Source organism: Aythya ferina, assembly GCF_964211825.1.
Source record: "Aythya ferina genome assembly, chromosome: 2".
NCBI classification, from domain to species: Eukaryota; Metazoa; Chordata; class Aves; order Anseriformes; family Anatidae; genus Aythya; species Aythya ferina.
In genome coordinates this window covers 47,006,750-47,032,615 of record NC_140297.1, presented here as the reverse complement: position 1 = coordinate 47,032,615, position 25,866 = coordinate 47,006,750, and the positions used below count along the sequence as shown (strand labels likewise).

At 36.3% G+C, this 25,866-nt stretch overlaps 1 protein-coding gene across 5 annotated transcripts in view; it reads left to right on the top strand.

The window, feature by feature from the left end:
* Window positions 1-25,866, top strand: part of ULK4 (unc-51 like kinase 4) — a 233,796-nt gene that overhangs the window by 162,670 nt on the left and 45,260 nt on the right. For all 5 annotated transcript variants that reach the window (XM_084509482.1, XM_084509481.1, XM_084509479.1 and 2 more), the window contains 3 exons: window positions 1,572-1,738; window positions 5,260-5,358; window positions 14,421-14,606. In XM_084509482.1, the coding sequence (XP_084365608.1) occupies window positions 1,572-1,738; window positions 5,260-5,358; window positions 14,421-14,606 (452 nt within the window). The remainder of the gene's footprint in view (window positions 1-1,571; window positions 1,739-5,259; window positions 5,359-14,420; window positions 14,607-25,866) is intronic.

Genomic DNA, 25,866 nt, shown 5'->3' with positions numbered 1-25,866 from the left:
TTATTCTCTTCTTGGTGGGTATTGGTGACATCACTTGAATATGTCTCTGCTTGCTATCTCATTTGTGTGTGAAGTGTTCAGAACTGCAGCAGAAACTGTACTTTAAAAAAGGAGAAGGAAATTAAATGTGCAAGATTAAACTGATACAATTTTGAGAGTTTGGTGCATGCAGACAAAAACCCAGGAAATTCAAAGCTTAGCCCAAGCAGTAGCCCATCAATCAAACTGTTGTGGAAGAACAGTGCTAATAATCATAAAAACACACAAAAATGTGAGATGTAAGAGTGCAAGTCTTAACAAACCTGACCTGTAACTGCATTCTAAATGAATGTTTTTGTATTTAATTTCCTGAGGAAAGTGTTAAGGGTGGTGAATAGGGGAGGAAATTTTTTTCATGGAAGTTTCGGTAATTGATGGGGAAGCTTTCAAAGCAAAAATAGTCACCCCACAGATTTTTTTTAATAACAAAAGCTTAATGGTGTAATTACGCAGGGTGTTCTACAATGTCTTATTTTAGTCTTGTGCTGATGCTTGCAAATATATATATTTATTTAAAAAACAAAACATACATTTTAAAGGAAAAGAAGTAGTCTCTTCAGTGAAATACATGTTCACTTTGGTCACTGTTGGTAGTCGTGGGGCCTAGAAACTAATACACTGCAAGGCTATTAGATAGGCATACCCAAGTCACAGCATGACTAATTGCCAGTTTAAAGGAAAGTAGTTTACACACATAATTATGTTCTGGGTGAGGAACAAAACATCTTTCATCCCTTATGAAATTCTGAAAGAAAAATATTAGTATTAAATATAATGAACTCAGGTACTTTGTATTTGAAAATGAGATGGATTCTGAATTGAATTGGTGTTTTCTTGAAATGGATTGTATTTTTTCTGATGTGTGAATTGATTTGTGGGTTAAGCAAGCTACAGGAGCTGATGTTATTAAATTCCAAAAGTACTGAAAAAACCTTCAAGGCAAGTATTTTCAGGAAACTTCTTACTACCACCAGTCAAACAAGTCTTAAGCGCATTTTAGGTGTAGTATTTGGTCTTCCATTTATAATAATCTTTTGAATATATTTTATATTAAGCATAATAACACTGTTCAATTCTACAGATGAAGTATATGGGTAAGGCAGAAATTGAAACACCAGTTAAGAACAGAAATTTTAGGCTGAAGCCTGGGTATAGCTGATATGTTGTTCTGTAACAGTCTGGAGAAATTGTTTCGTTCTTGAGACCTGGGATGATGTGAAGGAGACTTGCATACCAGCATGCTACAGAAAAGTTTAGGATTCCTAAAATTCCTCTTTTTTAATGAGTGTTATATAAGTTTCCATGCAGTTAGCAAATTTGATTGTATCAGTTTAGATCTCTTTATGAACTGCTCCAAAGTGGATAAAAGAGGCAGTAATTATAATGATGGAGGAAAAAGATGAAATTTAATAAATATTCATTGTGTATGTGAAATTTGTTTTTATGCTATTCTATTATTTTCATCTGGGCTATTCTCAGTTGTTCTTTTTTCCTGATAGCATTTTTTTTTTTTGGTCTCCCTGTCTACATAGGACTGGCTTCTCACGTCTGTAATCTCCTAATAGAAACTGTGTCGCTATACTTGGAGGTAGATGATAAAAGCAGCACCAAGACAGCAAATGCACTTCTTCTGTCCTTGCTTGACATTTTGCACTGCATGCTGAAGTATACAGCAAACATTGTACGCCAGACTTTACAGGTATGGAGTTTATTTCCTGGGAGTGGTAACCATCTTAAACATTTTTCTAGATACCTTTTTGTTATTCTAATGATGATTTTCCCACTATTCTAATTTTATTAGATTTTTAGTTTGGTGAAAAGAGAAGATCATACATTTTCAACTGCTTGCCTTTGTTTCTGTATTTGCTTGGTTAGAATATTCATTTTAGTCTCACTCTGTGCTGGAAACACAGCTCTTAGCTGAATGCTTCATTTCTGTACTCCATAAATAGTTTAATATGACATTTTCTCAATGGTAGTTCAAAGCCTTTTCCTTCAGTTCATTTTAAAAGAAAAAAGATTACTCCATAAAAACCAGTATCTTTTCATTATAAATCAGATGTGATTACAGTACTTGAAAAGCATATGTAACTTCTGCATGTGAGCTGACAAAAGTATTCCCCTCTTATGCTGCTAGTCTTTTAAGTTTCTGTTTGAACCACTGCAAAACACAGCATTAACAGGGTGGCTTCTTCTAGTGAAGACTTCATCTTCCTTAAGAATGGAGCACAAAAAGATATTAATCAAAGAAATTGCACATAACTCTCAACAAGAAAACAAGAAAAAGAATGTCCTTTTTTTAAGATATGGTGCTAAACAGGCAATGCTTGCTTTGTTTTTAAGTGATCCACCAAATTCCTTCAGTTAGTCAGCTGGAAGTAACATCTGTGTTTAGTCTACAAATAACAACACTTTTCATGTTAGGTTTTTGATGTTCCCTGTTCTTTAGTTGATAATCCCAGGAACACTCTTAGGTCCAGTATATCTGGAGGACAGAGATTCAAAATTACATCCAGGTTGTACTGTAGTTCAGAACAGAGCTTCCTTATTCTGAAAAGGTCTTCCTGAGACTTTTCTTTTTTCGTAAACACAGTTTAAGGTATGAAGTGGGTATTGAAAATTGAGGGTTTTTTTCTATACTGATTTAAATAATCAGCTACATTATCAAGCAGTCAACCACATATTTCCTTGACAGGTTTGTTTTAATTTTACTTCTTAGAAAAAAAATAAATAAATAGATCTGATGGTACAGTACCTTAGCTTTTTCAAGTCCTCTAATAGCGGGCTCTATAATCATTTTCTCATCTAAGAATTAGATTGCAAATGAAAGTTTGTAGGCTAATTTCTGATTGTCGTATTGTTAGCAGCACTCCTTGTAATCATAGGGAGCTAAATTCTGTACTTACACCCTGTGCAAATGGTGACACCAATTATACTGGACAACATGAGGAGGGAGGATCTTGCACGTAGATTGATAATATTAATGAAACTGATTATTTTTGTTTATACACATTAAATCTAATTTACATCTATATATTCAAAGCTAATTTATATTCTGGCTTTACATAAGTACATCAGTTGATTGATACACCAGAACTCCAGCCACAGATTTGTTCAACTTCAGTCAAAATAATCTTGTTCACTCAAGAAGACTAACGGACAAGAGGCAGCTGTGGTTTTGAAGTATAGCTTTGCCCTGTACCCCCACAGAGCTAAATTTAAGGTGGTGTTTCCATGCCTTGCCATACCTGTCTTGACAATACTCATCACAGAGCTTCTGTGGGTTCTGCAGCTACCTTGGTACACATGCCCTGTTGAATGGTGGCCATTAGTTGCTGACTGCTATTTGCCATGTATCTACAGCATATTCCTCTATCTGTGTGTCACTCAATGCATCATGGTATTGATAACAAATATTCTTTGACTATTTTCATAGAGATCTTCAGCATAAGATACCTTCTATAGTAGCAGTTAAGACAGAGAATTAAGTTTTCTCATAATAACCATTATTGGGGCTTTAGTTGACTTTTACAGATGGTAGCACCCTCCGCTTGAATCCTTGCTTTTATTTTAACTTTTTATATGTAAAGTGATGACCTTATCCAGCTGGGTAGGCAAAACACGATAGTGTGTTTCCTTCCAATTCAGTACTTTTTGCTGGATGGTGCTGATAACTATATCTAGCTTCATTCAAGAGTTGGCTCTCTGTGGTCCATGTGTTTGTATTTTAATGGAAATGGTACAAAGGTTTGGATTAATTTGCATATCTGCTTTGGAGCAGTTTCATCATACTGTATCACTCAGGTGTTCCCCAGCAGCTTGAAAGTATTTTCCAATCTCAGTTTGAGAAGTGGGCTCAGTATTTAGTGACTTAATGTAGGTTTAAGTGTGGTGTAGTGTATATCCTTTATATATATAAAGTGTAACTCCTCTAGTATCATTTATTCTCTTTTCAAAGGCACCAAGTATATAAAAGTTGAAGCAGTCAAATATCCTTATGTTGGATGTCTTACTTCCCATCCAAACACCGGTCAGAAAAAACTGTTGTAGATTTAGCTGAAGTGCAGGTGGCTTACTTCCCATTCTTGGTTAATATAAACAGTCATTTTTTTGTCTTCTATGCACTGTCTTTTTGCCCTTCTTGGACTTCAGCATTGTGGTGAGTCTCAGGGAAGAACATACCAATGTGTCTTATTACTGAGAAAGAGCTCTTCAGAGCTCTTTTGTTTCAGAACTCTTCCTGCAAGAAAGGCATTATTCATTCCACTCATCAAAACCAACAGTGGAACTTCAGCAGTAATGTCTCCTGTCTCTTGGGACCTGCTCTTGTGCTCACTTAACCAAACAGAAATCCTTGGTTATTATGCCTGGGTGATGGTTTAGGGATTAAGCTTTAAGTAAAACACAATACAAAATGAATTTTAAATGTGTCCTCCAGGTAAAATGTTTAAGTTTTCCTCTAGCAGCTAGACTGTAGGGTCAGGGTCCAAAGCTGCTGCAAGATGATGAAGCTAAATGAAAAATCTTGCAGGCAGACCTTTCTAGCATCTTGGGGCACAGATGGGTCATAACAGCACTGCCTGGGATGGCAGTGTGTTTTGATGAGGGGTGATGACAATGGTCAGCATTACAAGTAGTTACAGATATTATCACAAACTTTGTTCACTTACAGATTTTATTATTCCTATTAAAAATAAACTATTGTAAAAATATGAATATTTCAGGATACAAAATGAATCAGAAGGGCAAAAGTGGACACTGATGAGATCCTAACTTTGGAGTTATCTTGATTTTCTTGATTTGAGTTGCTTTTAAAATTGTTCCTAATAAAGGGGGGTGGGGGTGGAGGGAAAAGTGAAATTTAATGCTAAAATAGTCATGTTGAAAGAGAATACAAATACATAAAATATTTGTGGCTTTAGAAATGTCTTTTGCATATGCAGTTCATAGCATTTTGTTGAAGAAATGTCATGTAGGTCAGTGCATTCAGCCTGTGCAGAATGAGCCTGACAGCGTGAGTCACTTTTGCTTTGTGCTTATTGTTACAGGCACAGGGAGTGCAACTGCTCCTTGGGAGTGCAGGAATACTTAGCTAGAAAAGAGCGTATAGGTCTCATTCCAACTTCTGTTTATACTTTGACCACCTAATGGACCTAATTTGTTTCTCATAACTGAACAGTCACTAAGGCTGCTTTTTATTTTTTTTATCATCTTATTAAGGCACAGAAAACTGGCTCAGGAGGGGACACGCAGGCTGCTGAAGACCTTCTGCTTATCAATAAACCCCTGACGGACCTAATTAGCCTGCTTATTCAACTGGTGAGAATTTGCTTGTTTGTAAGCTTACTGGAATGTCACTGAAGTTGGAATTACTCAACAGAATTTGATATCTTAGAGCTCTGTTTGCTAGGTTTTCATTGGTTTTAAGCTTCTCCCGAATACAGGGCAAGGACTCTTATAATTTTTAAGGAATTGTAGGTCACAGTGACTTACAGGTTCCAAAAGACATCTGAATAACTCTGTCCAAACATAGAACTTGGGCAGGGGACAGGATCCTGCTTTTAAGTTGTGATACACATGCATAGCCAAATTTTCGTCCTTGAAAATGGTCTGATGATCATTGCACAGGGAAAGGATTATATTCAAAATTTTAAAACAGGTACTACTACCATTAGAAAAGTCAGTAAACTTGAAATTAGTTTGCAGTGAGTGATTACCTTTAATGTTATTTCCTTAGGTGTGAGCCTCCTGATTTTTTCTTAACAGTTTAGTTTGATTTTAACATGATCCTGAGGGATTTGGGAGTGGGAATGGTCCCTTGTAGCCTGTAATCATCTTTAAAATCTATCTGTTTAAAGTCAATATTCTCTGGGCTTCACTAGACATCACAGGGCTGCACTGAAATCTCTCCAGAGAGCTATAGTGTGTCCCTGACACATCCCACATCTCAGCTGCCATCATACAGTGCCAGAGATTTGTGTTGGCTGTGTGTGTAATAACTTAGAGCAGAGGAATGCTTCTTGAGTTGGACAGGGCTTTTAGAGGTCTGCCTTTCATTCAACACAAAGTGAGCAAAATGGTACATGAGCATTTCCCTGAGCATATCACACAATCTTTTCTGTGTTGTTTTCCTTAAAGGTATTTCAGATTCGCTATGTACTCTCCCAGCCCCAAACTTCTTGAAGTTCTTCCTTATCACTTAACTATAGCTTCTATTGTGACATGAATACCTGTGACCCTTTTTAACTACCTTTAGCACTGTCTAGCTTCTATTTTAATTTTTGGCAATATACTTGTTGTTAAGTCCACCTTTGATGGATTTGTTTCAACCAGCCATTGACAAAGACTTTTCGGAAATGTTCGCTGAATGACCTGAAACAAAGTAACTGAATTTCAACTATTTAATATTTCATTTATAAGTTCTTTTATTTTCTATTAATTTTTTAATCGCTAAACATGATAAATGATAAGATATGAAGAGATGTAAATGTTCCTTTAAAGTGAAACTAGATGTAAATTTAAATTCCATTAACTCCCTAACGAACAGAAAATTAGAGGCCAAGCTTTACTCAGCTTGTACCACCTGGAAATCTTTTTTTATAAGTTTCTAATTAAAGGATAGGATAATTGTATAGTTAGCGTGTCCTGATTAGATTCTGACTTGTCCTTGTATTTCAGAAGCATGGCTGCAAATTACTACTAGATTTTGCTTTGTTCTATATTTCTACAGATTCCAGTATGTTGAAAATGCTTATTTAAAACCTGCCTACTTTAACATATGGGTAAAGAGGAAAGGTCATTAGTGCTTCTTCATTTTTCTTGGTTTAAAGTTCTGTTAAAGATTTTTATCTGTGAGGGATTTTCTCTGATGTACATGTTGTTCTTTACATATATGTGATTTTTTGGGTTTATGAAAGTTATTTCATCTAGTTTTGTTAAGTTTTGTATCCTCCATCCATTGCTGTGTTAAACTTTTCCTGGTAAGTCTGAAGAAGTTTGAACAATGGAGCAAGAATTTTGAAAGTTAGCATCCAGCTGTTCAAAATATATTATGCTCTAATTTCTTTAAATAGGAATAAATCCTTTGTGCACTGCTTCTACTCTCTGCTTCTCCAGGTGCCTTTATATACAAGTGCAAGAGCTACAGTGGAAGCTGTGGCATGGGTTTAGATCTACTCTCAGTACCTGCCACTACAGGTGTTCTTTCTGTAGCAGAGTACGAAAGACAATGAAGAATATGTTTGCGCTGTAAGAAGGAAGGAAATAGCTGAATAGTTAAATAGTTTCATTGCTAATTTGTTATGCTGAGTTTTTAAAACATTGTGTGTTCTAGGACAGAGATTGGGTTTTGCTTTTGGCTTTGCAGGGAAGCACCAGCTAGAGTTGGATTGTACTAACACTATATGGAGAATAGCCATGCTTGGGGAATATCACAAGATGGTTGAGTGGTGTGCCAATACATCACTGACCCACACTCATCCTGCAGTCTGATAATTTCTTTTATTTCTACAAGAAAAACACCCCATCTGGTAAATACTAACCCCCTTGACCTTAGGAATAGAGTTGCCCCTTTATATACTGGTACTCATGGCTTAACTCAGTACCTTAACCATTGCCATCTCTTGCCTAGCTGCTATCAGCTTCTTGTGTCTTGTATCAGCACAGTCAACTGAAGCCAGCACTGAGATGATGTCTCATGGATCTCTCCAGATGTATATCCCTACCTAAAAGGCCTACCTAAGCCAAAGTTCTGTTGCACTACCAGTAACAGTCGTCTGTACTGAGCTGTGAAGCTACATAATCTACTATTATTGTTTTGAGGCATTCTGCTTCTTGTAAACTTCACTTTTTGGAGTTAACATATGTCTTAAATTTTGAACTAACCACCACGTTAAGATGTTAAGTTCAAATTATCTCCCTGATTTGGTATTTCTACTCATTTTACCATAATTACGGTTTCTTATGTCACCTTGAATAATTGCTTTCCCTCATTGATATGTATATCCCTCAAGAAGATGGTTGTTCCATGCCCCATTGATTTGTCTACTTATTTATTTATTTATTTTCTTCAAGACCTACATGTTTATCTCTCTTAATAATCCGTCAAAAATCAATGCGAGCTAAACTTGAAAATGTCAAAAACTTAGAATCAATTTTTCCCTTCTGTAATTATGATTTAGTCTGTCACTTAGGGCATAGCAAAGCAAGTGTAGAAAACCTAGGTTGCATGTAAATGAAACTTCAGAGATTTTCAGAACGTGAAAGAAGAAATAATTACAAATTCTGTCAGGCAGAAAACATTGCAAATATGGAGAATTCAATATTTAATCCTGTGATCAGTCTGCCGTTAATTGATCAATAAGAGGAAAATAAATTGAGCATTTAGTCTGCTGCTTGGCAGCTTCATGTTTAAAAGTTAATTACACTTAGCTTTTTGTCTAATGTTTCTTCACTTGAATATAAATCTAATTTGATTATTATACTGAAACTTGCAGTTATTGTAGACTATATGAAATACATTCTATTTTTATCTAGTGGTTATACTGAAAAAAAATTTTGTAATGCTTACTGGCATTTCAAATGACTTCAGTGTGGACTTTCAGAAACTTTTTCAAACTCCAAAATTAAAAAAAAAAAAAAAAAAGAAAGAAAGAAAACAAACAAGCAACAACAAAACACTTCTAAAGGTTTGTTAGCCAGCCTAATCAGCACTACAAATGAATAACCTAATTTTCTCCTTCATTACATGGGCTTCCGTAACACTTAGCATAGTATTGCATTTGTGCTGGCAGCTAAATCAGAGGGCTCAGCTTACGAGTGATAACTTCCTGGAAGCTGAATGAGCTTTCTGGCTTTTTGGACAGCTGGAATGATTGTATTACCTTGTCAATACCTATAAAAAGGAATTTCATGTCTCTGTAGATCCTGGATTTAGATCCTAGATCCTAGACCCTTCGGTCTTCTCTGCACCCTATCAGACTGCTGAGAGGTTTGTTTGTTTGTTTGTTTTTGTTTGTTTGGTGACAGGCTTCTTCATTATAGTGTAACCAGAAAAATTTATAATTGGTTATCATCTTCAGGATGTCTGGAATTCACTGTTGAATGGCCAGTTAGTCATGTGAAAACATGAAGAGGACAAATATGGAGCCTCAGTGCACATGGATGAATGAGATGATCTTTTCTAGTTCCTTTCTGTCCACTGGTGCTAAGGCTGAGCCTTGACTTCAGTTTCAGAGCACGTGAAAATATTTGCCAATGAATAATGAAATGACTGCAGAAGAATGATAATCCTGCAGACTGTGCAGAATTTTATTTTGCATTTCTTAGGAATACAGTTCTAGGCAGTTCTATGGTCAGGGTGGGAAGACATAGGTTTATGTCCTGTGCTGTGTAATGTATTGCTGTGTTTGTATCTGAAATGTTATCTCTGAAGTATCTATGAAGGATCCTGTTCCACAAAGCTACCTTAAAAAACAAACAAACAAACAAAAAAAGAGAATATATTGTCATAAGCACAGAACTTCAAAATAGAGATTTAGTTTCTCAGCAGTTAGAATAGACTAAGATGAACTGAAAATACATTGTTGTTTTTTTTTTTTAATATTTTCCCCTAGATATAAGGACAAAAATTTTGCCCCGAGCCAAAATATGTTTTCATTTAAACTGCGCATATTTCCTAATAAGAACAGTATAGCAAAAGTAGCAGGTTTAATAGTGATGTTTTGCTTTTACATTTTGTTTAATGTTTGTAAAATCATCGTCCCCATAGTTCCCAGTGGTGCTTCCTGTATAGCATACTCTGTAATCACATTACTGATGTAATGAACATCTATCTCTTATCGTAATAAACTCTCTTTGTGTTTAACCTCATTAATGCACTGAAATAGTGTCCCCTCCGGGTAATCCAGACAGTTTCATTGTAGCTCTAAAATTAGATGCTGTAACAACTCCAATGGTGTGAAAACTGCCACTTCAGCTGAAATGATCACACATTTCTTGCAATGGTTTACAATTCATGAACAGGCTGCAAGTGGACTCATAACGCAGGTATTTTTGACAACAGACTACAAAAATATAGATGTGTAATAACAAGAAACCTGCTTTTCACCCTGTTAACCTTAAAATACACAGAGCAGGTTCTGTTTAGAAATGAAGTCGAATTGTACGCTACGAGCCTGTTAACAGGAGGTTATACCTTGGCCATAAAAATTAAGTAAAAAGAGTGCAAATTCATTGCACAAAATCTTGTCTTGAAGCATTATTTAAAAATTTTGAACTGAAAAATAATTCTACAGTTCCGAGTTGTAGAATGGCAAAAATTATGAATTTGGCTGTTCCTTAATTTATTTTAGGATGCTGTTTTTTTTTTTGTTTTGTTTTTTGTTTTTTTTTAAGTTATATGTTAGCCCAGAATATTAAAAACTGCATGGAGAAAGAGAGAGAGCAGAAACATTCCTGCCTTGCTGAAAGACTGAATTCATAATCCTCTCTAAGACTGATAAAAAGTGAAAAGAAATTAAAGGCAATTAGAGTTCTTTCCACTAATTATGAAATATTAGGGGGCAGATCTTTTCTTAAAGATTTAGAACTCCAGTTTTTCTTGGGTGTCTCATCAACTGAAAGAATAAAAACTTAAGTATATGCTGTCATGAAAAACTCTAAATGCATTAGACTTGAAATATATTTCTTCATATCAAATTGAATTGTTATGAGTAGAAATATGAGAATATTATTCCAGCTGATTAACAGATGGACCATCCATCTATATTCCTTTGCCTAGCAATATGATTCTAGCCTTTCCGTTCCTATTACACATGAGATACCATTTACTTGAAAACTGAATTTTCATTCTGTGGTTTGCTATCTTTATCATATTTTCAGTCATTGCTTTTGTTCATGCCAACAATTTTCTTCAGATCTGCTTTTTATTACTGTTAATGGAAGTACTAACACAGACTGGCAGCCAGTTCTAAATTTCAGGGTACCAGCTTATGACACAACATCTAAATTACTATTTGTCAGTAGTGAAACAGCAAAATGGTGAGATCTCTGAGTATGTATGCATAAGCATTTTTCTCTGTAGAGGGACATTGCTGAGAATTCCTCTTACACTTTAATTATTGATGGGTTAGACTGCAGGCTAATGATTCTCAGACCCTCCAGAGAAAATCCTGTCTTTCCTATTCCCAACTTGTTTTCTTTTTCTCCCGAAGTCTGTGCTGTTATCATTTAACTCCACAATTTTCCAGGATGACAGCAACTTGCTCCCCAAACTATAGGTAACACTGAAGCTCAAAGGGTCTGTGGTGTAGCAGAAGACCCTGCAATACAACAGGGGATGAAGGACTTGGGCATTTGTGATAGAATAGCACAATGCCACTGCTTGCAAGTACTGTGAACCCTGGCATGATACTGGTGGCTGGGTTTGGAGGATGGTTGCCAAATACTGGGCGGAGGTTTTCACAATCAATCAATCAATCAATCTTTTTTTTTTTTTTTTTTTTTTTTTTTTTTTTTTTTTTTTGTGGGGGGGTGAAGGTTTCTGGGGAAAGGACAGCAGCTACAACAGTAAAAGGTTGGGCATACCAGGAAGAGGCAAGTCAAGCCATCAGCCAAAGCTCAGCTCCTCCTGATCTTGGCACTGTCTCACTAACTGGGGACTCCTGCTGTAGACAGCCTTGTGGTGAGGCAGCCCGCTGTGTAGATTCCTTGGGAATAACACTGAATGGGCTGGTGTGCCCTGCTGGTCTCAGGAAGAGCTACAAAGGACATGGTGCTTTTTGTGTTTCTTCATGCAAGATTGCTGTAGGGGCAGTCCTCTGCAGAGACTAACACCTTTCCTTTCCTCAGTTTGATGTTTTAGTAAGCATCTCAGAAAAAGACCTTGAGAATTGTCTCACTTCCAAGTATGGCTACTGAGATTTTTGATTATGCGTAGGATTTTGTGCTTATGGAAATCAGGAAACCGGTCTCTGCTGCAGCACCAGGGCAAAGACATACCTGTTCAAATGTTCACTGATTTTTATTTAGTTAGCTAGCCAACAAACCACAATTGAAAACTGAATGTAGTTCATGTGCTATGATTTCAGGGAGTGATTGCTTTACCTGTCTGCACTCATCTGGTAACAAACTGTAAGTTAGACAGCGCTGCATATGAAAGGGATAATAGATGTATGTTAAAGTAGTGTAATCTTTCCTTCCTTTAACTAATAGTGTTTTTTATTTTTCATTGAAGGAAGTAAAAGTCAACTCAAAGCTCCCAGTGAGATCAGTGGATTTTATTTTTTTTTTTTGATTTGATAAGGAAGATATAGAGAGAGCTATAAAGCTTGTTACTCTTTGTTGCTTTTCTTCCTTTTTAGCCTTGCTATTTATGTTGATGATGTTATTATATAACTCTGGATATTGAAAAGAATGAAATATATGGAATATAGACTGGAATGAAGAGAAAAAATATAGCAAAGCCATGCAAGAAATAGCTGCTGTGGTCCTGTCACTTGCATAGCATTAGGTCAAGTAGAATGTGATATGTCTTGGGGCTATGTATTCAGCACTTACATCTCAGTTCAGTCTGTTTTAAACAGCCAGCTCTGTGAAGCTAATGGAAAGCAGGTTCAAATTTGCATGCGGATCCCTGGGGACCTGCTGCTCAGATATTTAAGAAGTATGTGTCTGATGGTATGTTTCCAGATTACTTTAAAGTAACTGGATGGGTTTAAAATGGAAAAAAAAAAAAACTTGGGAAGTTCATACTTAAGATAAAACAAGTAATTACTATTGCAGTAGGTAGGGATATATGTGTATATATATATATGTGTGTGTATACATATATATGTGAATACATATTTATGTATATACACACACACACATGGTTGGACAGATTATTTGTTTGCTTTTAATTGTCAGTAAGGATAGTCTGTTAATCATACTGTAATATAGCTACTTTGTGATTACTATTTTTGGAATTAAGAAACCATGTAGGAGTTACAGAAGTGTGAAAACATTACATACCTTACTTGTAAGATCACCACTGGTATGTTTTGTTCAGGTTATAGTTTGTAAGACCGAAAAAGGCTATTGTGGTCATTCAGTCAGTATACTGTCTTTTGTAACACAAAACTTAGCACTCTCCTAAATTAATTCCTCTTTATAGTAAAGGGTTTTGTTGTTGTTATTTAGAAGAAGAAAAAACAAAAACAAAACAAAAAAAAACTATTGTGATATATAAATTGTCTATGATGGAGAATCTGTCTCAGTTCTGAGGAAGCTGTTTCAGTGGTTAATTGCCCTTAATAATGAAAAAAGAAAGAAAGAAAATCAAATTAGATCTTCCCTCTCATCTAAATTGCTTTAGATAAAGTTTTGAGCCAACATCTCATACCAGTCCTTTTTCAGGTATAGAAATTAAGCTGTCCTCAACTTCTTTTTTCTCACATGGAACAAAAGAATATGATCAAGTGCTCTTTAGCCCTCCCTTTGATAAACTATATAGATTGAATTCCTTCCGTCTTTCAATGTTACGTTTTCCAATCTATCATCCTCTTGACTGTTCCCAAGAAGTCTGATTTTTTCACAGACTCTCAAGAATAGTATGCACCAAAAGTAAGCGTTGCATTCCGGTTGTTATTCCAACAGTGACAAATACAAGCTCAATATAACCTCTCTGCTTGTGATTTCCAGATTGTACTTTAAAGAAAAATATAAATTACTTTGATAGTTTTCTCATACTGCCATAAGGTCATTTAAAGATGAGTATTAGCCATATCGCCAAATCTTTTCCATGATTTTGTTTCCCAGGAAAGAGTTCCTTCATCCCATTGCTAGGGCCTGCTCAAGTGTCCACTCTTTAAAGCAGTATAGATAAGCTGGAATTTAGAAAAGAGCTCCAAAAATATTTTAAATCTGTAAAACGTACTTTCTAACGTGGTTCAGTTAAAATCCATTACATACCCTGTACTCTACCTCAACCAGGAGCTGTGGACTTGACTTAGAAATAATTAAATGAAGTTTTATGGTGTGCATTATGCAGAAGATTAGACATCATGGCTATAATGATACTTTCGGATCATACTGTTTGTATTTTAAAGCTAAATATATGGTCTGAAAATAACAAAATTGGGAGCAATGTTTTCAGTGCTTTTATGATATCTCTATAGATGTGCTATTTGATATGATCATAACTGAGACATAGTTGTACTGCTGCTTAAGAATTTTAGTTATATTTTCATCACTTTATTCAGCCTAGTTTAATGGAATTTTGAGTCAATCAACTAGAAACAATTCTTTCCTGCCACAGTGTTAATGTTAACATTCTTCTGAATTCCCAGTGAAAACGCACTTTTTCTGAAACTGGAATTTGATTTTTGTTTGTTCATTTTTAGCTTCCCAGTGAAGATATTGAAATATTTGAGAACACCTCACAGTGCTTATCATTGCTGGTTCAGCTGTATGGAGGGAACAGTCAGGACAGCATGTCTCCAGAAAACATGGACAGCTTTGCTGAAGTGCTGAAATCCAAAAAAGATACACGACAACTGAAGCTTTTGTTGAGGATCATAAAGAGACTGGTGAGTCAGCTTCTAAACATTTGAAAATTCCTTGTTGTTTTTTGTATCGTTGGATAATTTTTTTAGCTATAATTTTCCTTTTAAAGTTAAAAAAAAAAAAAAAAAAAAAAGTATATAAAGGAATTTTAAAAACAAAATATGGAAGTTAAATCTCCTGTCTTGAACTTTCAATTAATTTTTCAATTAATTTCTCTGGAGAAGATAGGCTTCTGTTTTTAAAACTTCTTACAAAACAGTTGTTGAATTTTTCCTATTTCAGTTCCGTGTTCAGCTACTGAAATAGCACGTGTTATTTATATATTTGTTTTAGTACTTCAGCTTCATGAAGTATTGGGACAGTTTTATGAATGCCTTCTCAAAGAAATAACCCTGTAGCATTAAATAGCTGTTCAGAAGCATAGTACTTGATATAATGGTAAATAAAGTACCATTTTATACTTGAAATAGGTTTGTACATTGGCTGTTGACTCCTCATTCTCACCAAGTGATAGGGACTACTTCTGTTCGAGTGGTTTTAGAATAGTAAGTCAATCAGTGGGAATCATACATGGGCTAGTCTGTTGATGTTATTGACGTGTAGGAGTTTTAGTTCTGTCAAGCTATGTCATGGTGGAATGACAGTAGCATTGTTTTTCTCAAGTAGCTTAGATAGAAAACCTTCTGTATCTGTGAAATTCTTTTAGATAATAACTATGCTTTTTATCTCAGTCTCTTGGTAGAAGCTTTGCCTCCACTGTCACCTCACAGTGCTTGATTATTTCACCCTTTATTCTCCAAGAGCAGGAGTTTTCAATTAAAAGAGGGTAAATTCCCCAGTATAATCAGAAGACACTTGAATTTTGCAGTTGTAGTGCTGGCTACTAGAATAAGGCCATAATCAATGGCAGCAGAATTCATCTTATAGAGTTAAGAGGAAGTCACCTTTTTATAGGGCTTTTAGAGTTGTTCCCATCTTCTTTCTCCTGCCTATTTTATTTAAATCACAAGAAAGTAAAAGCTATACCCTTCTTCCTCATTTTGCTCAGCCCTATTTTTCCCTAGAAGAAACATGAATATAAGAAATTGAAGTGACGTTTAAAATTCACAATTTCTCTCATTCTTGACATGTCCTGACACGTCAGGATTTACTCATCTCCTTTGTTTTCTGCTGCTCTTCTTAAAAAGAGAATTCTAACAAAAAATTTTAAGATTTTCTTTTTAAGATTTAAGGTTAATTTTTATTTTTTTGTGTAATTGTTGCACTGCCTAGAACTGTTGTGTTTTTTTTTTTTTCTTTTTCTTTTTTTGTTTTGTTTTGTTTTGTTTTGCTCTTCCACAGAACAAGTAAGAGGAAAGAGGCAACACTGTGAGGAAAGGAAAGAGAAAGGAGGCTGCAATATATATATCTAGATTATTTCATTTTAACATAGCTACAGAATGGTTTCCTTTCCCTCCATTTTGCAGACTATGATTCAGAAGTTGACCTGGCACACAGGATATGTAGCACAGAAATTTCAAATGAATATCTTAAGAGACCAAAGCTATGCTATCACCTTTTGAAATCTAGGAAGTTCCTATACTTTTTAGATATCTCCTTCACATGCCAGTGCTGCTGGTACTTGTTATTTATATCAGGTACAGATTTTCTGTAATTATTTTAATAAGATCATAGGATTTCTTTTGAAAGCAAGGTTCATAGATAATTTGACAGATTATTTAATAAATCTTGAATTATTTCTCCAAACCTTAAAAAGTTCTGTTCAGAGGAGATGATTATCTTGTCAAAATTGTCGTAATCATGAAAGACATTGAAATATAATGATATCTATTTAACAAGAATGCAGCCCACACCATCTGTTCATGCTAAATTTTAAAACCTTGAACAGTGTTTTTCTTTTTTTTCATAAATTGCTCATATCTGAGCAATATTTTATTAGGGAGATGACTAAGTGCATGGATTTCCATTCTTGCCAATCAGTGCTTGTTCAGGTCATCTTTCTGATATGTGATCCCAGTAACTTCATTATTAGAGACCACAGGCATTGCTTCCATAAGACAGGAATGTGTAAAAAGAATTCAATGTGTTTATGGTATAGGTGCCTTTATTACATGTATTTCTGGAAATAAGGAAATGGTATAGCAGTAGGACTAGCTAGTCTTTGTCCAAGAGTTTCATGTATGTCCAGTGGGTCAATGGAGATCTATATCCTGATATCAGAATCTTCAATTTACAATCATGTCAGAGAAATTGTCAACATACAAGATGGCCTTATCTTGATGAAGTGTTAACTTTATATGGCATTTTAATTTAGTATTTTTTATTTATGAAGTTTTACCTTCAGTAGATGGAAATTTTTTTTTTGGACAAAATTGTTGTGTTTGTTTTTAACGTGGTCATTTCTCATTATCAGCTTTGTCCAGCAAGTTGACTGCAGGGCAATATAAATTTCTTGCAGCACTTTCTTCACTGATCTTAGTCTTACTATTTTGTTGCATTCATTTCTTAAAACAAACATAGATCGTAGGCCAGACAGGGGCAAGAAGAACTTAACTATTGCAATCGTCATGAACAGCCCCTTTTTCATGGCTTCATTTTCATTGAATCATTTAGGTTTGAAAAGACCTTCAAGATCACCCAGCCCAACCATCAGCCTGACACTACAAGCCCATGGTTAAACCACATCCCTAAGCACTACACCCACAAATTTCTTTAATACCTGCTTGCCAGCGCAATCTTTTCCAATGTCGAACCACTTTTTCCTCAAAGAAATTCTTCCTGATATCCAATCTAAACCTCCCCTGGTGCAACTTGAGGCCACTTCTTCAAGTCCTGTCACTTGTCACCTGAGAAAAGAGACAGAGGCTCACCTTGATGCAGCTTCCTGAGTTGTAGAGACTGATACAATCTCCTCACCATCTTCTTTTCTCTAGACTAAAGAACCCCAGTTCCTCAGCACCTCCTCGTATATCCTTTTTTTTTTTTTTTTTTTCAATCCCTCCACTAGCTTGATTGCTCCTCTTGGAACGTGTTTCAGCAACTCAGGTCTCAGTTTCAGTGAGGAGCCCCAAACCAAACATACTACTGGAGGTGTGGTCTCACCAGCACTGAGTACTGAAGAGCAATTGCTTCCCTAGTCCTGCTGACCACACAATTTCTGATGCATGCAAGGACTGCATCGGTCTTGGTTACCTGGGCACACCGCTGGCTCATTGAGCAGGTCGTCGACCAGCACCCCCAGATCCTTTTCTGCTGGCAATTTCCCAGCTGCTCTTCCCCAGGCCTGTACCACTGCATGGGGTTGTTATGACCCAAGTGCAGCACCCAGCACTTAGCCTTGTTGAATCCCATACAGCTGGACACAGCCCATTGATCCAGACTGTCCAGATCCTTCTGCAGAGCCTTTCTGCCCTCAGGCACATCAACACTCCTGCCCAACTTGGTGTCATCTGCAAACACACCAACGGTGCACTCAATTTCCTCCTCAAGAGTGCCAATAAAAATGTCAAACAGAACTGGCTGCAGTGCTGAGCCCTGGGGAACATGACAGGCTGCCAACCAGATTTAACTCAATTCACAAATGCCTTTTAGGCCCATCCATCCTGCCAGTTTTTCACACAGTCATCAGTACCTCTGTTGAAGCCATGAGCAGCCAGTTTTTCCAGGAGAATATAGTGGGAAACATTATCAAATGCTTCACTAAATGCAAGCAAACAACATCCACAGCCTTTCCCTTGTCCACTAAGCAGGTCATGTTACTGTAGAAGGAGATCGGGTTAGTCAGGCACAACCTGCCTTTTAATAACCCATGCAATTTCTGTGTCTGATCACCTGGGTGTCCTGTATGTGTCGTGTGATGGCACTCAAGATGTTCTGCTCCATGACCTTCCCTGGCACCAAGGTCAGCCTGGTAGGCCTGTAGTTCCCTGGATCCTCCTTCCTTCTGTTCTTGTAGATGGGCACCACATTCCAGTCAGCTGGAACCTCCCCAGTTAGCCAGGACTGCTGGTAAATTATTGAAAGTGGCCTGGCAAATGCTTCCACCAAGGCACCTGACAGCTTCTTCAGCACCCTTGGGTGTGGATCCCAACCAGCTCCATAGATTGCTGTGTATTCAAGTAGAGATTTTGCTGTAAAAAGAAATTACTATGAGTGAAAAACAGAAAAAATGTGCTTTGAGATGACTTCTTAAACTGTGTAAACAAGGATCATTTAAAAATGTTTGGCTCTGTCAGGTCCAGGCTAACTAGTCTTTTTCAGGGATGTTCTCTCATGGGCATTGATACAATGGACAGAAATTGAATAAAATTATTGAAGCAAAGAAGCAAATTTATTTATTTTTTTCTTTCAGTCCTTTTACTAGCACTCTTATTCTGGTTGCTTTGTCTGGGGTTAAATAATACTGCTATTCAGGTACTCCCTTTTAGTGGCATCTGTATAACTGAACAGTGATGTTGGAAGAGTGCTCTTGTTCCGTCTTTTAGTTCTGGAAGCGTCTCCTACCACCCTTCATGGAAATCACTATCTGACCACTTCATCTTTTCTGTGAGGTTATAATGTATCTTGTTACAGTTCAGTAAATCATCTGCATTTGAGTACTTCTTTGTGAAGTGGAAGAGATTTTCATTTGGAAAGCAAATAGTTCAATTTTTGCCTACCTTACTCAGAAGATTCTAATTTCTTTTTCCCCAGAGGAAAAAAAAAAAAAAAAAAAAAAAAAAAAAAAAAAAAAACTAACTGCCAGCTCAAATTACCATTTAGTATGTAATGTAAAGGCAAGCAATTATCATTAGCATTTTTATAGAACTAGCCAATGCCTTCCCACTGGACAGATAATCACTGTAGGCTTACAGCTGGATACTGACAAATAAAATACTTCATCTTTCAAAACAAGGGAAGACTCTTCTATATTTCATCTGGTAATAAGGAAAAATTCCTCTGAGAAAAATGAATAAGCATCAGGCTCTAACAGACAGTTGTCCAGTCACTGTGGAGAATGAACTTTTGTTCTGTGACTTTTACCTTAAGTACATGTCAGAAAGTATACTTGAATTCTACTTAATTCACTTTTTTTTTTCTTCCGATCTTCTGTCTATAACCTGATTTTCACTAATTTTTGTATCATAACTGTCAAAAAGTAGTTCATCCTTCATTTTTGAGCAACTAAGTTATTTAAGAGATTATCTGAAAGTCAAGTACCCTGTGGAGATATGTATGAGGATTTCTCGAATTGTATTAGGCTGTATAGTAAATGTGCAAAGGCTAGATCAATGGTACTTGAATAGCGACAGAGGTCCATAACTTTCAATAATTCTATTGTAGGGCTATTGAACACTGATTTGCTCTCTTTACCAGTCTGTGCCCCAGCAACAGCATCATTCTGTGTCTGCAAGCAGATTTACTTTCCTGTTTCCAGTGAACTCTGCAGCCTGGTTAACCAGTAGTCACTATGTCTAAAATATCATTCATACATCCCTAAATAGTTCTGTCGCTAGGTTAGCAATGGCATCATTCTGAGTTTTATACAGAGATTTGCTGAGTTCACATCTGAATTTGTATTTGTATATTAAATCATATATGTATAGATACATAAATAATGTGTGTGTATATATATATACATATATATGTATATACACACGTACATACAACAAATATAATTACTGTGATAGTCCCCGGACGAGGTCCCCACTATCTTAATCAGTGATTATGCATTATGAGGAAAGATACTTAGAGCTCGAAGACAGATACAGTCTGGGTAGCACAGATGTTTGATTTAGTATAGCTACTCTGCAATCCCTCTGAAAGTCAAATTTCCTACTGGAGATTTCCTCCTCAGTAGCCTGCTGCAAATACATCTACCTGGAGCTCTTCTCAGAGAAGGGGAAGCAAAATCCTGAGATTTATAGCGTCCCTTTTACATCTTCAGCTCTAAGTATTCTACGCCACAAGGAGGTGCTTGTGCAGCAATTCCCCGCAGTCTTTTTCGAGAGTTTTACGAAGCTAAGTGAACCTGTTGGCACATCTGCTGTGAGAGTGTAGTTTTCTGAAGTAGTCTGGTAGCTGCAGAAAAACTTCTTACACATCTTTCTCGCAATCTGAATCTTTTAAGTGTGCCTTTATTTCATTTAGTTGCTAAGATAATCCATAATATTCCATTGCTCTAAGGGATGATTTTGTAACAGAGATGCTTGTTAGATTCTGAATACAATACTCACTTGTGGCTCATTGACATGTATAAGTATGCTCACTATAAAAGCACCTGCTGTTAATGGTTTGTTTGTTTGTTTGTTTTTTACAATCTGGATGATTCTTATACAATTTCTAGCCTTAACTAGTACCTCTTATTTTCAAGTTGTTACTGAGCTTGCATCTCTTTTTATAGACCATCTTCTGTTGTTTTCAGTCCGTAATAGAATAACATCCTTGGGTAGGATGAAGCATTTTATTAGACATAAACAACTAAAGATTCCCCCAAGATTAAAACACTAATCTACTTTAAGACACATTATGCTCATCATAAAAAGGAGGGGTTTCTTAAAATACTCATAAGCAGATAGATGGAAAGGGTAATGCCACTTCATTTCTTTATTTCTTCCCTCAGCCTTGAGAGGCTCCCTCTGTTTACAGACCCCACACAGGCCCTGGTGTAATAGGTACGGACAGGTTTTAATGAAATTTGAGAGCATCTCCAGAGATCACAGATAGGGAGGCCGTTCGCACAGTGCTGTTGCTTGGCAACCTTAAGTCATCACATTTGCAGGCTCAGAAATAAGGGATGGACCGCTTGCCTGGCAGCCCCGTGTGGCAGCCATCCCCTCCCGGGGTGCTCCCTGAGAGCCCCGGGGTGGTGAGGCAGGCCTCCCACACCTTGGCTTTTAATCTGGTTGCAAAATAGGTTTTTAAATACAGCTTTGTGAATTTTGCCTGTGTATTGACTGATTTAAAATGTAATGAAACTGCTTAAAAAGAAACCCAAGAAGTTAACCAGAGATACTGTAACAAGCAACGTGGAGATTTGGGAATTGGAATCGCTAGGCCAGGCTGTCCCGTGTCCTTTGGTCAAGGAGCTATACATTGAGCTTACAGTTTAGAGTTAAGGAAATCTGGTTTAAATTAGTCAGAAGATGAATGCAGCTAATCATAACTGCTGTAATACAATTCAAACAGCAATTAAACTATGATTTAAATAGAGCTAGTATAGTATAATTTAAACAAATTTAGCATTTGGCAGGCCTAGTTCTCTCTTGTGGTACAGTGCCTTTGCTGCACTTTATTGTTTACAGCACAGAGAATCAAACTAATATTGACCAATTTATCCAAATAATTCATTTTTTCTCTCTCTCTTTTATTTTTTTAAGTCCCTTAAGCTGTATTTTCAACTTTGTGTTCAATTTATAATATTTTACATGCTCTACCAAATTCCCATGTAAATGAAATATTGTACATTCATCATTAAACCCTTGTGGAAGAATTTTTTAAGCTTAATAAAATATTTTCAATAGCAATTGTAAAGAAAATATTTAGTCAATGAAAGTATGATTTTGAATAGTCAAAGCTTAATAGTATTTCATTTTGTTCTCAGACATTTTACAAGCAATTCAAATTCCTAAGATATGAATTATTATTTTTTGTTCATTTACTTGGTATTAAGAATAACATAGCTTTTCAAAAATTAATTAAAGTACAGTATGAAAATGTTATTTGTATGTCTTGCAATATACAGGATTTCCAGATGTGAGGTGGATATTGTAGCTGATTGTCACTTGAGATCCCATGGCATTCTTCATAGTATAGATGGTTAATTTTAACTTGACTAATTACTTTCTGTGTATTGAAATCCAAGACACACATTTTCATTGGATATGTTTGATATGATTTTTCATTTTTCATCCCGGATGGTTAGATACTGTTTCAGGTTAGAGGCGTATGTATGCTTATGTTCTGTGTGCAAGGTTTATTTAGCTTGTGAAGGGCTAAATGGAGGCTTCTTTATACTCTGTGTATCTCATTGATCAGGCTCTGGATATCAGGTAAAGGTTTTTCACTGAGAGGGTGGTCAGGTACTGGAACAGGCTCCCCAGGGAAGTGGTCACAGCACCGAGTCTCTCAGAATTCAAGAAGTATTTGGGCAACACTCTCAGACACGTGGTGTGATTTTTATTTTTATTTTTTGGGTGGTCCTTTGGGGACCCAGGAGTTGGACTCAACAATCTGTGTGGGTCCCTTCCAACTCAGATATTCTGTGATTCTATGGAGTGTTTTCAGGATGTTGAGAAAAAGTGTAATATTGTAAGCACCGTTCTTGACTTTCTCTTTTTTTGAAATTTGCATCCTGTGGTTTGTATTGGAAAAGAGTCAAGAGTATTTTGGTATTTAGATTATGCACTTGGATAGGGTACTGTGAGAATTTTGATAGGTATTTTCTATTTCTGATTAGTCTTCCTTTGAATTTTACTGTATCCTTCTGTTAGGTGGACGAATTTTTAAGCAGTGTTCTGTAGTTATATAGCCATAGGGTATTTTTCAGTACTTATCCTTCTGTCTTGAAATTAAACAGGACAGGTAGCCCTGAGTGGCAAGTCTCAGTCACCTATGCAGTCCCTGGAATTCTTATCTTCCACTATCTTGTCACTTTTGATCCTGTCCAGAAGTTCTGTGCCTGATACCAGATTGCAGAAAACTTCTCTTTTTTTTTGGACCCAAAGCACTAGATGGTACAAGAATGTTCTGATTATTTTATTTTATAGAAAAAGCAAGCTTGTCCAGGCTTATAGGATCACCTTTTTCTGGCTTGTCAGAATCCTCTTCTGCTTTGTGAATTTTGTACCGACTACACTTGCTCTAATTCCCTTTTCTTTGGTATAATTTGTGTCCCTACGTGTGTGTATAACCATAAATACAGTGTGTATATTTTCTTTTGGTATGTGACTTGTGGTATTCTCAACTGAGTGTTAAGAAATTTTTAACACTGAGAATTAAAATTTTATTTTAAATTTTGGATCAAAGCCGAGACTTTCTTTTTACAGCTGACTAGACTCCACAGGGCTGTTCAGTTAAAAATACTAGGTTTCATATAACCTGTGGTAAAATCAGAAAATTAAGTACTGATGTATAAAATCAGATAATGAGGATTTTTTCTTTAAATGAAATTAACTTACTGTATTTGGATGTATGTAGGAGTTTGTATAGCTTGGAAACTTTTGCTCAAAGAAATTGTTACTGGGGCTTTGATGTGATTTAGGTCCACTTTTTTGCAGCTGGAGATATGTCTGGAATGTCCATGGTTATCTTAATCCAGAGGTGCTGTTTTGTTTTACATATTTACACCTCTGCAATGACTAATTTGCTGTCAATGTTTTTGCTTCGCCTGTGAAGTGTTTCCTCCTTATTGAGGAAATAAGTGTAGTATTATCTGTAGTATTAGTCACCTGCCCTCACAGGTTACTGTGATGCTTAATGTTTGCAAAATATTTAACAGTCCTCAGTTAAGGAGTAGTAAATATCACACAATGTTTTTACTTACAGGGATTCAACCAACGCCAAGAAAATATGATTAAATTATCAAAAATATTTTCTCAGCTGGATTGCTAATACCAGGGACGTGTATTTCTGGAGTCTGTAGCATTGATGGAAGTGTTCAAGCAGTAGTTACTACTGTTCTTGTTGTCATAACTGAATCACATTACTGCCTATAGAAAGGGACCTCATTGTGGTAGGCTCAAGCAAAGATACTAAAATGTCATTTCTTGCTCCAGAGAACAATCCAGCTTGTTGCCTGTCTTGAAATAAGCTCAATAAATTGCCTGACACTTCCAAATCGGAAATAATTTGGCACAAAGATGAACATCGTATATACAACAGATCCTTGGACAGTGTTCAGTTCCACGCAAGCAGGAATGGGAATTTAACTAGTTGCTCCTGACTATTAATACAGAAGTATCTTCATTTCATTACAATGCTAATTTTGACAGTATTTCGAAAATTCTTGGTCTTCATATCATCTTAATGTGAGGCTGTTACCAGAAACTGGAAGAGCTCTGAAAGGTTTTGGTTGCCTATATTGAAGATGAGATACAGGTATGCACAGAAACCAGGTTCAGTGTGACTTTTTGCAGTCTCATTGTGAGCCCTTCAACAAAATCTCCCTTTCTTGTTGTATCTATTCACTTAACTCAGTCTCCTTGATGACAAACTTCCAGAGGTTGAAGTAGTCCATTACACTTCAATGTGTAAGTAAAATTTTAATTACCATGTACCAGGAAGAAATCAAATGTAGAGATTAGATTCCTTACTGGGAAGGAGTGGTCCTTCTTTTGTCTTCTAAATGACCTAGCACAGGACCAGAGTCAAAGGGCTTGACGCATTCTCTTCATTAATCATCAGCACACTTCCTTGTTCTCCTTGGCAATGTGGGACTCTGAGGCACATAAATTAGGCATAGGAGACATAGACCAGTAGGGCATTTCAGATATGGGTTGCCAGAGGGAAACTGTGAGTAAAAATACGACAAAGATACAACAAAAGCATGCTGGTCTTGATAATGAGACCAAGTGATATGACTGTCTGAGTACAAAGGAATGTAGCGTTTAACGACTTAAATCAAAGATGAAAACTATTTTAGAGATTTCAGTCATAACATACATGTGATGAAAAAAAAACAAAACATGTAAGGTTTTCCCTGGGTATCTGCTAATGGTTGGTTGATGTTTTCAACAGTAAGTGTATACTTTTCAAGTTCCTCAACAGAGGGCCCATGCTCACGTACTAATCCCTGGCAATGATAAGCGTATCTGGGCTTTATGAACATGGTGCTGCACAATTTCAGATGAGTCCATGATTCATGTAAATGTTCTCAAACAAGGTTACGTTTAAAAATAGCATTTGTGTGCATTGAGGTTAGGCTTTCAGTAGATTTCTACAGTAACTGACCCCCCCCTTCCCAGTTCAAACAGTGATTCAATCCAATATCTTCAGTGATGAAATCCCCACATTTTAAATTATGAAGACTCTACTAGTTAAACATTTATAAAGTGTCCAGTGCTGTCACTTCTTTATACTATTAAAATGTAATGTTTTTATATGAACATCATTATAAATTTATAACAAATGTAATTTGTGGTGATGCAGTGTTCTATGGGCTGTGAATTACTGTCCTAAATTTCACACAGCAGATGCTTTCTCTGGGATATAATGCCTAGTTGATGAGTTCATATGATGAGAAGAATATCTCATAATTTACATACCAGCTCTACTCTGCTTATACAGCTTGCTTTTTTAGTCCTT